The sequence below is a fragment of the Lampetra fluviatilis genome, chromosome 3 (genome assembly GCF_964198595.1).
Source record: "Lampetra fluviatilis chromosome 3, kcLamFluv1.1, whole genome shotgun sequence".
In the NCBI taxonomy this organism is placed as follows: domain Eukaryota; kingdom Metazoa; phylum Chordata; class Hyperoartia; order Petromyzontiformes; family Petromyzontidae; genus Lampetra; species Lampetra fluviatilis.
Genome location: NC_136277.1, coordinates 13,376,082 through 13,389,313, shown reverse-complemented (window position 1 = coordinate 13,389,313; position 13,232 = coordinate 13,376,082). Strand labels below are relative to the sequence as shown.

The 13,232-nt window shown below is 45.4% G+C and overlaps 1 protein-coding gene across 1 annotated transcript in view; it reads left to right on the top strand.

The window, feature by feature from the left end:
* Positions 1-565: 565 nt before the first annotated feature.
* Positions 566-13,232, top strand: part of LOC144948400 (uncharacterized) — a 30,277-nt gene continuing 17,610 nt past the window's right edge. The window contains exons 1-7 of the mRNA XM_078877827.1: positions 566-714; positions 3,295-3,803; positions 5,199-5,312; positions 6,225-6,305; positions 8,415-8,501; positions 9,405-10,171; positions 12,863-12,993. Of these exons, the coding sequence (XP_078733953.1) occupies positions 3,296-3,803; positions 5,199-5,312; positions 6,225-6,305; positions 8,415-8,501; positions 9,405-10,171; positions 12,863-12,993 (1,688 nt within the window). The 5' untranslated portion in view covers positions 566-714; position 3,295. The remainder of the gene's footprint in view (positions 715-3,294; positions 3,804-5,198; positions 5,313-6,224; positions 6,306-8,414; positions 8,502-9,404; positions 10,172-12,862; positions 12,994-13,232) is intronic.

Sequence of the window (13,232 nt, the reverse complement as noted above, 5' to 3'; positions counted from 1 at the left end):
TAAAACATGCTTCAAATCGTTCGCTTTAAACTATTGTCATTGTAGTGCGTATTTAATGTGGCGCTGCACTCTGATGTTGTAGGAGAAAACATTTATTAAAACGTCTATTTAATTAAATAGAACGTGTTGTCTATATTTTTTTTAAGTTGCGCATTTTGATGTGACGTCACATTTCTCACCCCCCCCCTCGTCACACATCGTCACAAATGTCTGACCCCCCCCCTCAGGTGCAGGTGCGTGACGTCATTTAGGGCCACTTTAAATACGCACTACAATGACAATAGTTTATAGCGATTTGAAGCATGTCTTATTTTCAAAATGGAAATATGGTTGGGGGGGGGGGAGAGAGCTTTGTGACGTCATATTTGAGAGGGGGTCTGACTTTTTGTGACGAGGGGGGGTGGGGACAAAAATCGTCAAAAATCGCGTGACGTCATTTATGGACGGCCCCATAACATAACATTAGTAACGAAAGCGTTCAAACTGATCTACGGGTCAACCGATCGCAAAATCGCCGCCGTCCCTAACGGGGCGAATCAGCCGTTTGTGAACGGGGAGGCGAAGCGCTCCTGCGTGCAACTTCAACGATCATCAACTTAACATTTGGCGTCTCGTTACGCGTTAATTTATTTTTATTCTTTCTCCAAATGTGTGTATTTGCGACGTTTAATCGCGCTTAAAGAACCGACAGATTATCGCCCTACCTACGTAAAGGCAAGTTCGGCGCCGTGGGCGGAGGGGGGCATTCTCTACCGATGTAATAATAAACAACGGAGTTCATTGTCAATCCGCTGCTGAATGAAGGTTGTGATCGGTCGTTTGACCATTCTCATAGCTATGCTATACTGTACACTACATTACTATACACTACACTATACACTACATTACTATACACTACACTACTATACACTACACTATACTACTATACACTACACTATACACTACTATACACAACACTGCTATACACTACACACTACACTATACACTACACTGCTATACACTACACTATACACTACACTACTATACACTGCATTACTATACACTACATTACTATACACTACACTACTATACACTACACTATACACTACACTACTATACACTACACTATACACTACATTACTATACACTACACTACTATACACTACACTACTATACACTACACTATACACTACACTACTATACACTACACTGCTATGCACTACACTACTATACACCACTACACGACTATACACTACACTATACACTACTATACACTACACTACTATACACTACACTATACACTACTATACATTACATTACTATACACTACACTATACACTACACTATACACTACATTACTATACACTACACTATACACTACATTACTATACACTATACACTACTATACACCACTACACGACTATACACTACACTACTATACACTACACTATACACTACATTACTATACACTACACTATACACTACACTACTATACACTACACTACTATACACTACATTACTATACACTACACTATACACTACATTACTATACACTACACTACTATACACTGCACTACTATACACTGCACTACTATACACCACTACACGACTATACACTACACTACTATACACTACACTATACACTACATTACTATACACTACACTACTATACACTACACTACTATACACCCCTACACGACTATACACTACACTACTATACACTAGACTATACACTAGACTATACACTACATTATACACTACATTACTATACACTACACTATACACTACACTACTATACACTACATTACTATACACTACACTACTATACACCACTACACGACTATACACTACACTATACACTACATTACTATACACTACACTATACACTACACTACTATACACCACACTATACACTACACTACTATAGACTACATTACTATACACTACACTACTATACACTACACTATACACTACATTACTATACACCACTACACTACTATACACTACACTACTATACACTAGACCAGGGGTCGGCAACCTACGGCTCCGGAGCCGCATGCGGCTCTTTACGGGCTGCTTCTTGACGATATGTACGTGAGTGCAGTATATGTACTCAGATGCATTGCGGCTCTTGAAATACTGAATTTTGTACCGAATTGTAAAGAAATGGCTCTTCTTGTTATTTTGGTTGCCGACCCCTGCACTAGACTATACACTACGATACACTACTATACACTACTCTAAACTATCTTGATTTGAAGCTTTCGTGACTGCAGAAATCCATACTCTTTGTAACGAGTTGATAATCATCTTTCGGAAGATGGCCTTCACATTTATAACAAACACTTTTTATTTCAAAATAATTCCAAGGTTTTAAGTGCATCTCACATTTTGGAGCATCTTAGAATCAAGAGAATATGGGAATTGTACAGTTTTTTTTGTTTGGGTGAGATTACCCATCACCCAGAAATGTCTGTCCGTCCCGCACGTGACGTCACTCCACATTATGCCCACCCCCCCTGCGTGACGTCACTCAATATGAGGCCCACCCCCCTCATTGATATTAATGAGTGGGTGGATTTTTACACTAACGCAGAGGAAGGTCGAGCTGAATTTAATAATTTATTACGCAAAGTCGCTTCAAATATGACGTTCCTTTACAGAAAGTGATGGTAAAAAATAAATCTACGCTGCACAGTGCTACATCCGTGCGTGACGTCACTGCAAAAGAGGCCCCCCCTTTCAGTAATATTCTTGCCCGCGTGGAAATTTACACAAACGCACAAGAAGGTCGCGCACTGCACATGCTGCACCCCTCCCCTCATTAATAATCATGAGCGGGTGACGTCACCCCACATGCCGCACCCCTCCACAATAACCATGAGGGGGTGACGGCACTCCACATGCCGTACCCCTCCCCAATAACCATTAGCGGGTGACGTCACTCCACATGGGGCAACCCCCCTCATTAATAATCATGAGCTCTCTTTTTTCTTCCTGATGACGAACGCGAAACGTGGTCGTTTTTTTTATTACTTTTTGTTATTTTCTTTGAACCTATCTACGTGACTTTATCTAAAGACCCAATGAATAATCATCAGCTGAACAATTTTTCTATTGAATATTTCAGATTTATTGCAATATACACTCATCCTTGGACGGGCAAAAAAGCTTCTACATTTGATAATTGTATGTTAAAAATTAAGATTACCATTTGTTAATGCTTGAAGGACACTGCATCTTGACGCTTTGATGTGAATCTAACTTTCAACCTTTTTGACCCTACACGCTCTCGCCCTCTGCACATCCCATCAGGATGGCGTGCGCGGTGGCCACCCCGGTGCTGGAGCCGAGCAGGGACTTCCCGGCGTGGCTGGAGGCGCAGGGCGTGAACGCAGAGGTGGCCAGGGCCATGGACTCGGAGCTGGGCATCCGGGACTACGGGGTCCTGCGCGCCTGCGTCGGGGACGGCCTCGTGCAGGCCGAGCTACTGGCCACGGCGCGCGACCGCCTGCCCTTCGGCTTCTACGCCGTGCTGCGGCAGGTGGTGAAGGCCCTGCAGGGCGCTGAGCCCCACGACGCTGGGACGGCGCGCTGGGACGACGCCGCAACCTCCTCCAACCCCGGCGACGTGACGCTGGGAGGCTTGGTGGACGTGCTGCTCGCGCTGTTCAGCGGCTTGAGCCGGGAGCTGCTGCTGTCTGTGCGGAGGTTGGGAGCCATGGACAACCAAGGAACATGTACTGGGGTTTCCACTTCAGCCACAAGAGTGGTCACACCTGAGGACAACACGATGCATGAAATGGATGAATACACAATGAATGGTAAAGGTGCAGTCTTTCCAGGAGCTGATAAAGCAGTGAATAATGTTGAGATTCAATCAAACTTGCTGCCCAGATCCAATTTCTTGGATTCTAATGTAGGCAGCCAGCTCACGGTGGCGTAATGTTATCTCCCTTTCCTGATACGCAGGAGATCGTGGGTTCGTTCCCAACCTTGACGCCTGTATATTAGGGGTTTGTAAGTTCTCCCTGTGGTCACATGGATTTTTCTCCGGGTCCTCTATTTTTTCGCTACACTTAGAAACATGCATTTAGATTATTTGTTGACTATAAATTCCCACATATTTTTATAGCCACTTCAATGAGCTGTCATGTGTGGCCAGGTCACCTCTGAAAAATAGCTCAGAGGGCTTTATCTGGTAAAATAAAAAATAGTTTAGATTCAACTGGGTTATCAGTGCTGGAAGTTCATGGTCTACGCCTGGTCACTAATGACTGCAGAAAAAAACAAATTTGGACATTCCTGCTTTGAGTACTGTATTACATTTATATTTTTGACTGCCATGCGATGAACTTTACTCTCAGTGGCAAAGTGGCTGGGAAAGTTCTGCCCCCTTACCTCACAGGAAGGCCTCTCAAGAGGTACCTCTGTAGTATCCGGTTCCGCTGGCTCTTCTCTTACACGAAGGGTTGCACTGCTCTGCACGAGACCAGAATTGATTCGTCATCTCATGATGTGACAATGATGAGTCAGGATAACATTTGGGAAAACGATGAAACAATGTGAGATATTTTTAGCATGTAGGTATTAGCGAACAAAAGATTAATATTTTACACGCTTTTATTTAACTCACTCTGTCTGTTGTATCCTCAACTCTGTTGTCGTATCCTCAAATCTTATAACTCAATTTTAACCCACTTCCCAATGTATCGACTGCAAACTTGGTATACGTATGTCATACTGATGACAATACTATATTTGATCATTAAAAATAAAATGTATTTCTAAGCAAAGTTTTTGATATCTTATGTTTCGGCTTGGGTCTAATTGTCCATGCTCAACTCGCGTTGCCTGTAAATCACCACGGCCCCTTACGTTATGGCATGCTTCGGGGCCACTTCCTGGAGTCGTGGAGTTCTGCCATTACTAGTAGGGTACATTTCATTAAAGCGTGTTTTTTTAAAAGTATTTTAAAATATTACTTATTTGGGTAAGATTGCATAAGTAAAATGTTTGTCGTCCATCATACTCCCCCTGAGACAGCCAATTAATAAAGTTGTCACTTCAACAAATGCACCAGTTCATTACTGCTTCAGCACGCCAGTATGTTGGAGAGCTATCCATATTTTATTTATGAGATGTGACCCAAAAATTACTCAAATGCATGATTTTGGGAAGTGCAGAGATCTAATGACCTTGTGCGTCTGTGGCTTAAGTCTCCTCAGATGAGCTTGGAGAGACCCCAGACTCGGACAGAGAAGACGCCGACCCCAGCCAGACATTACATGTGATCAAAGCAGAGGCGTGTGGAGGTACTTATAATTACAACAGTAAGTCTCCTTTATTTATCCAGGAGAGCCTCGCTGAGTGTTGAGACTTCTTCAGGCAGCTCTTGCATGAGGATTAGTGAATGCTCTTGCATTCGTGTGTGGAAGTAAATGGAAATATCCGTAGAAAGTCCATGCATGAGAGGGGATAGCATTAAAAGTTATGCACAGATCTGTTGATGACAGGAGCACAGCTATGCTTTGAAAGTTGGGGCTGTCCTATCTAGTCAATGTTTCCCAGTGGTTCCTGGATAGATGACTGACAGCATCCACGAAGTTCACCCCCCTGCCCCCCACTTCGTCACATATAAACAGGCGCTCCACTGTGCTGTACTAATGTTTCGTCTACAACACTACTGGCTGCTGACTCGGTACTTAGCCTACTGTTCCTGCGGTTACCATTTATTTAAAGGTTCTGTGATCGGCATAATTTACATTTATGTCAGCTTATTTACAGGAGAAAAATGCAGGCTTAAATAAAAAAAAAACAGGATTCATGTCCAAAATATTGAGGGTGTCCTATTCGGCCCTCGGGTAAAGCTTCCTTGATTTGGCGCTTTCGTGACTGCAGGAATTACTCTTTGGTTCTTTCGGTAAAGTCACGTAGAAAGAGAAAGTATTACTTAATATATTATTTTCTCTTTCTACGTGACTTTACCGAAAGAACCAAAGAGTAAAGCTTCCTTACCCCTGGCTTGAGGTGAATGTGTATCATAACAGTGTGGCCAGGGTAAGACAGGACACTTGTAACTCCCTGGGCTTGGGAATATTTTCAGTGGCATGTGTCATTTTTCTGACGTCTCTTCCTCAATTCCCAGCAAGTAATTGCAGGTCTGCACCTTTTAGATTTTTTTTTCACTGATGTCTTGTTTGAATGTCTGCCCTCCCCCTCCCCTCTTGTTGCAAATGACAAAGAAGGGAAGAACAGGGCCCAAGAAGCGGGCGGCTCGAACTGCAGTCAAGTTGAGTGCACACTGAAAAGTGAGACCTGTGGAGGTGAGACTTACTTATTCTTATTCTTTCATATGGCTGATGTAGACGCAGAGCCAGGCAACCTTGCAGGAGCAGCGGAGTGTATCGCCGTAATGTCTTCTTCGTGTTTGTGGATCGGGCATTGCGTCGTTAATACGTTGTACGGTCTGTTCTGGATGACCACAGTCGCACACTGGAGAGTTTTTAATTTTCCATTTGTGCATCGGGTATCCGTATCTGCCATGGTTTGTACGGATGCGATTTAGGGTGGACCATGAGTTTTTTCGAAGATCAAACCCAGGGATAATCTTCGTTGGATCTTTCACAAGAGGTGTTTGCGAGTTCTTTATAAATTCATTCAGCTGAACGGAGACTTAATTTAAAGGAAGTAACCTGATGGACAGCCCTTTGCCATTTCACTGCTGACTGAAGGCCTCCCCACACTGTGTTGGTCTTGGGGGTGATTTGATAATACTTCCCCACACTGATCACAAGGCCTTGGACTGGGGGGGGATTGTGGGGTGGTGGGAAGAGGGTTGGTGACCCATGACCGGTTCAGATATCACACTGCCATTGATGTTCGTAGCCCTGGCCGGAAACCACACTCAGGTTGCTGTGTTCAGAGTGCAATACGTAAACACTGTGTCACCAGCTTCCCCCAACTTAAATACACAAAACCATTACAACAGAAATCCCTTAGCTTGTAGTTACACAACTGCATTGCATGTCCTGAGCTGTCCAACATGAGACTGAAACATCGTTAGAGAGTGACTTTTACTGGTAGGAGCCACCTGGTTCCACCAGCCCACAGGGGATTATTGTGTCCGTCCGTCCGTCGTGCATTCAAAAATGGGAGGGGTGGGGCTGGGTGGAGAGGGGAGGGTGGGGAGGGGCTGGGTGGGGAGGGGCTGGGTGGGGAGGGAGGGTGGGGCTGGGTGGGGGGTGGGAGGGGTGGGGCTGGGTGGGGAGGGGCTGGTCACCCCGTGGTGCCCCTTATAAAACTCAACGTTTAACCTACTCACGCCGGCTAGTGCCCACCCTCACAGTCGGGCATATTTGCGGAATACACCACGCCGCCGTTGACCCTCGCCATTGACCGAGCAATCCAACATTCCTACCAGCTCCCTCCGCAGGAGGAATGTGTAATGAGACATCTCTTGACATCTCTGCGGTGTTTTCAGCCCTCGTTAATACAACGCCAGTGGATTGGCATCTCTAGGGCACAGCTGAAAGTCACTTTCAAATATTTTATCATGATTGAAGCTTTCAATCTCACATTGGACAGTCTAGAATATACATGGGTTCGCATCAACAAGATCGGAGAGCTCTTTGGGTTTTTTGGGTTGTCTCTTCTTTTAACGAGGTGGAAGCAAGCGCGATGTGAAATGTAATAACCGAGTTGCTGTTAGTGGCTCCCGATGACTATTATCCTGCTATTCACATCACATCCGTGCTCCCCTCCATCAACACGCACTCTCGTGGTGAAGTATAGTCAAATAACCCCCATCACCGACATGGCATGTGGAGACCCTTATCCATCAGTGCTTTGTCAATGCACACTCATGCACGTGTGTACATCTGCATTTATCCGCGGGTAACTTTGCAGATCGCAGGAGTTTTCTGCAAATCAGAATTTTATTTATTATTTATTTTCAGAATATTTATCCTGGAGAAATCTGATGAACTATGAAGCTTTTTTTCCACAGATGTCCAGTAGGGGTAGGTTGGAAAGTTACAACAACAAACATACCTGTCAACCCATACGGTTTACCCATATTCTTGTACAGGGAGATTTTGAGTTTTCAGGTCCATATGGCGTACAGCTGTTTCAATACGGGCAAAAACAAAAATGTGTCTATTTGTTTGTGTTTCTCCCTTGTAATGGGACTTTGTAGGATGAACATTGAGATTTATAAGGGCACGGGGTGACCATTAAGGTCTGAATTGGTCTTTAATAAGCTAGGCACTCATAAGGGGTTGACAGGTATAAAACAATACAAAAAATGTTCGGAGTGCAAACTCGATTCACGATTAATATTCGCGAACAGTACCTCCAGCCACGTCACCACTGATAAGAGGCGTTTAACCGTAATAACCTTAACAATATAGTTGGTGTTTTTTTCTTCGCATCAGATGAAGGTGGAGAGAAACTGGCTTCGGAAGTGGACGACCCTGATCTCAACCAGACATTAATCGCGATAAAAACGGAGGCCCATGGAGGTAAATTTTCAGTCATTAAGACAATAAACCACAATTACACCATTGGAACCTCATTTGCTAGTAAAAAATATGATAATTGTTTTTTTACCCTTCTTTCTGGCAACAAAACTGACACCTTTTTTACAAGGAGTCATGTTTACATAGACCACAATACCTGCAGTCATAATGCCAACAAAAAACATAACTCTGATAATGTGCACTGTCCTTGAAGTTGATTGGTCCACACCCGAGACAGCTTTCCTTAGAGCCTCGTCTCACATGGGTTAGACCACAATACCTGCAGTCATAATGCAAACAATGGTGTAAATGCTTACCCCGAGCTCTCATACTCTGATGGTGCATTTTCTTTGAGTTGTGCGCCTTTTGGCGTCATCTGGTCCAACCCATGTGAGACTAGGCTCTAAGGAAAGCTGTCTCGGGTGTGGACCAATCAACTTCAAGGACAGTGCATACATTATCAGAGTTATGTTTTGTGTTTGCATTATGACTGCAGTTATTGTGGTCTATGCAAACATGACTCCTTGTAAAAAAGGTGTCAGTTTTGTTGCCAGATAGAAGGGTAAAAAAACAATTATCAAACCACAATTACTTCAGAGGTGGCTGTGTAGCTTTAGAGGTCAGAACGCTGAGATGACAACAACTGAGATCTTGGGTTAAAATCCACTTTTTAGTCATCGGTGAATAAACTATTTTCTCAAGTGGAGTGAGTTAAATGGCCTCGGTTGGTCACCACCGACTGAACTTTAACAAAAGAAAATAATTACATTTCATTTTGCAGCACTGACAAAATGATCACTTCAATTGTCATGTGGGAATTAAAAATATCAATGGCCTTTACAACCAAGAGCCAACTTGTAAGGAGAGACTTGAATGTGAATTATTTCTCTTTTTCATTGCATCCAGGAAAAAGCAACATCGTCCAAGATGTAAACGTTCTTCAAGAGGTGGGACTGGACCTCACGGACTCTATCAAGGCTGGTGCACATCCCTGGACACGGCAACCGCAGCAGCAGCGGCAGACGGGCAGCGAAACGCACGGAAGTGACGCTGACGCCGCAGAGTTACCCCTCAGTGCCGTCTACACGCCCTCTTCGCTCGTCAGCGGACAAACTCTCCGACAGGAGGCGCCTGGCCTAAACGTGTCTCCGTTGAACGATGAGCCGTGCCCTCCTCTCCATGACGTCGACCTCCTGGAGTTTCACGTTGGCCGGCAGTGGACCGTACAATCTGGCTCGGGCGCTGGCGAGAGGCCATACCAGTGCACGGTGTGCAGGAAGAGCTTCTCGCAGAACTGCCACCTCAAAGACCACCAGCGCACGCACACGGGCGAGAAGCCGTACCGCTGCAAGATGTGCGGCCAGTCGTTCACGCAGAAGTCGCACCTCAAGGCGCACCAGAGCACGCATACGGGCGAGAAGCCATACCAGTGCAAGCTGTGCCACCAGTCTTTCTCGCGCAACGGCAACCTCAAGGTGCACGTGCGCACACACACGGGCGAGAAGCCCTATCGCTGCGGCGTGTGTGGCCAGGAGTTCTCGTACCTCTACCGATTCAAGCACCACCAGCACAAGCACGCGGGCGAGAATCTGTACCGCTGTGTTGTGTGCCCGCAGACCTTCGCGGACTTCAACGCCCTGATGAGCCACCAGAACGCACACCTGGGGGAAAGGGTGCTTTGACCCGAGTGACGCGCTGCGCGGCTTTAGGGGATGGCGGCTTTAGTATTTTTGTGGGACAGTTCTGCTCCAAGTGGGAATGAGGTTCTGGGTTACCGTATGTGTTTTTCTGCACGTGCTGGGGAGCTTCCTCGTGAAGGAAACGCCTTCTTCCCAAAGAGCCTCACAACACACAGAGCGAAACGTCGGACATTATGTCGAACAGCACGCGGTGCGAACTGACAACAGGACGACCACGAAAAGCTACGCAGTAATATTATATGAAAAGGTTTTCTATAGCAGAATGGTAGGAACAAATGAGATAGAATCAATGGAAAATAACATGTGAGATGGAGAATTCAAACGTAACGAGATTCAAAGATATACTTTGATCGTGGAGTCAAATTGTGACTGAATCATGACAATTCGTTGTATCTGAGTTTGGGGTGGTGATGGTGGTGGTGTGAGTTGCTACATTGATACGAACAAAGCAACGAAAAGATCATAAATATCTTGACCTTTCAGTGTAGGAGCGCGTGGATAATACTGGGAATTTCACACCACGATAGGGTCATTAACTTTGAAGTTTAGAACGAGAGGCAGGAAAGTAATTGGGCTCAAATCATGAAGAGGAGGATGGAGGAGGAGGAGGGCACATTACTGAGACAGACATTGGAGTGGCACCCAGATGTTGATGAGACAGACTGGTCCTTGGAGGTAAGACGTTCACCCATCCTAGATGTAGATCTAGGGAGGAGGTTGGTGGATGACACACATACACTGATGCATGCCTGGTGAAAGAGCATTGGAGCAGTCACATGCTCCTTGGGGCCAATGAGCGAGCTGTTCAGTCAGCTGTATATCCCCTAAACTACTGTGTGTAGTTTTTGTTTCGTTTGGAATACAATGAAAGGATTGCTTTTTTTAAATAATAAATCTTTTTTAAAGATTCTAATTGAGAAACGTGTTTTATTAATATTCTGACATTTTCACTGTATAAGTAGATTTATTTTTGTTTAGTTTCCCAACAGTTTAAAAGCGTTTATGCATTTGCTCTGTCCATCTTTCTACAACAGGGGGTGGGGGAAGGGGCCATTATACTGGTAGGAACCTCCTGGTTACACCAGCCCACAGGGGATTATTGTGTCCGTCCATCCGTCGTGCATCCAAAAATGGGAGGGGAGGGGCTGGGTGGGGAGGGGTTGGGTGGGGAGGGGCTGGGTGGGGAGGGTGGGGCTGGGTGGGGAGGGTGGGGCTGGGTGGGGAGGGTGGGTCTGGGTGGGGGGTGAGAGGGGTGGGGCTGGGTGAGGAGGGGCTGGTCACCCCGTGGTGCCCTTAAACGTTTAACCTACTCACGCCGGCTTATGCCCGCCCTCAGTCGGGCATATTTGCGGAATACACCACGCCGCCGTTGACCTTGGCCATTGACCGAGCAACCCGACGTTCCTACCAGCTCCCTTCGCAGGAATGTGTTAACTCGAGTAAAGATGCTCCAATTGTGGACGATGTAAAACTACCCAACCTCATCAAAAAGGGATCCCTGTCAACCCATACGCTTTAGGGGCCGTCCATAAATGACGTCACGCGATTTTGGACGATTTTTGACCCCCCTCCCCCTTCGTCACACAGCGTCACAACAAGTCAGACCCCCCCTCAAATATGACGTTACAAAGCCCCCCCCCCCCCCGCTAAATAAAACATGCTTTAAATCGCTTTAAACTATTCGTCATTGTAGTGCATATTTAATGTGGCGCTGCACTCTGATGTTGTAGGAGAAAACATTTATTAAATAGTCTATTTAATTAAGTAGAACGTGTTGTCTATATTTATTCAAAGTAGCGCATTTTGATGTGACGTCACATTTCTTCTCAACCCCCCCCCCCCTCGTCACACATCGTCACACATCGTCACAAATGTCTGACCCCCCCCCAGGTGCGTGACGTCATTTATGGACGGCCCTTTACCCATATTGTTGTACATGGAAATTTTGAGTTTTCAGGTCCATACGGCGTACAGCCGTTTCAATACCGGCAATAAAAACAAATTTTATCAATTTGTGTTTCTACCTTGTGATGGGACTTTGTAGAATGAACGTTGAGATGTATAAGCGGCACGGGGTGACCAATTAGGCCTGAATTGGTCTGTAATAAGATAGGCACTGATAAGGGGTTGACAGGTATGCGAAACACGACACTATTGTACACTACTATGCACTACATACTATACGCTACACTATACACTACACTATGCACTATACGATACCTGTAAACCCAGACGCTTTACCCGTATTCTTGTACAGGGAAATTTAGTTTTCAGGTCCATACGGCATACAGCCGTTTCGCAATGAAAAAAAACTAATTTTGTCTATTTGTGTTTATACCTTGTGATGGGCCTTTGTAGGATGAACGATCACTGATAAGGGCGTTGACAGGTATGAGCAGGGTCGTCATAATCTTGGGAGGCTCAAAGCAGCGTAAATATGACATAAGTATACCAAGTTTGCAGTCGATACCACATTGGGAAGTGGGTTAAAATTGAGTTGCAAGATTTGAGGATACGACAACAGACAGACTTGAGGATACAACAACAGACAGGGTGAGTTAAATAAAAGCGTGTAAAATAATAATAATAATGAAAAGCACGTGGCCGAAGCAAATTGCCGCGGTCCCTAAGCCCCTTATGAATCTGCACGTGGCGGTGAAAAAGCTAGCGACGGCTTCCCCCGCCAGCTGCGTCCCCGTGACAGAATCGGAATCTTTCGTCCCGGAGGAGGAAAGCCGAGGCGCTGCGAAGCTCTTTGATGCTTTATCTGCATCCGTCACCTCAAACCGTGAGCTGTAAAGCTTCTTCGTGTATAACTGGAGGAATCCGACGCGTTATATAATCTCTTTTTTCCCACAGATGTCCGGTTCCAAGGGAATGAATTTTCCAATTCAGATGATTTAAAAAAAGTGCATCGCAGTTCCCGGTGGCTTCCTCCCGTCGGAAGGAAGATAACGTTCCAGACGGCCGCTGCTTGCGACGATGAGCCGGAGTTGGCGTGCCGGTGTCCGCTCCTTGACGAGATCGGCAAAGG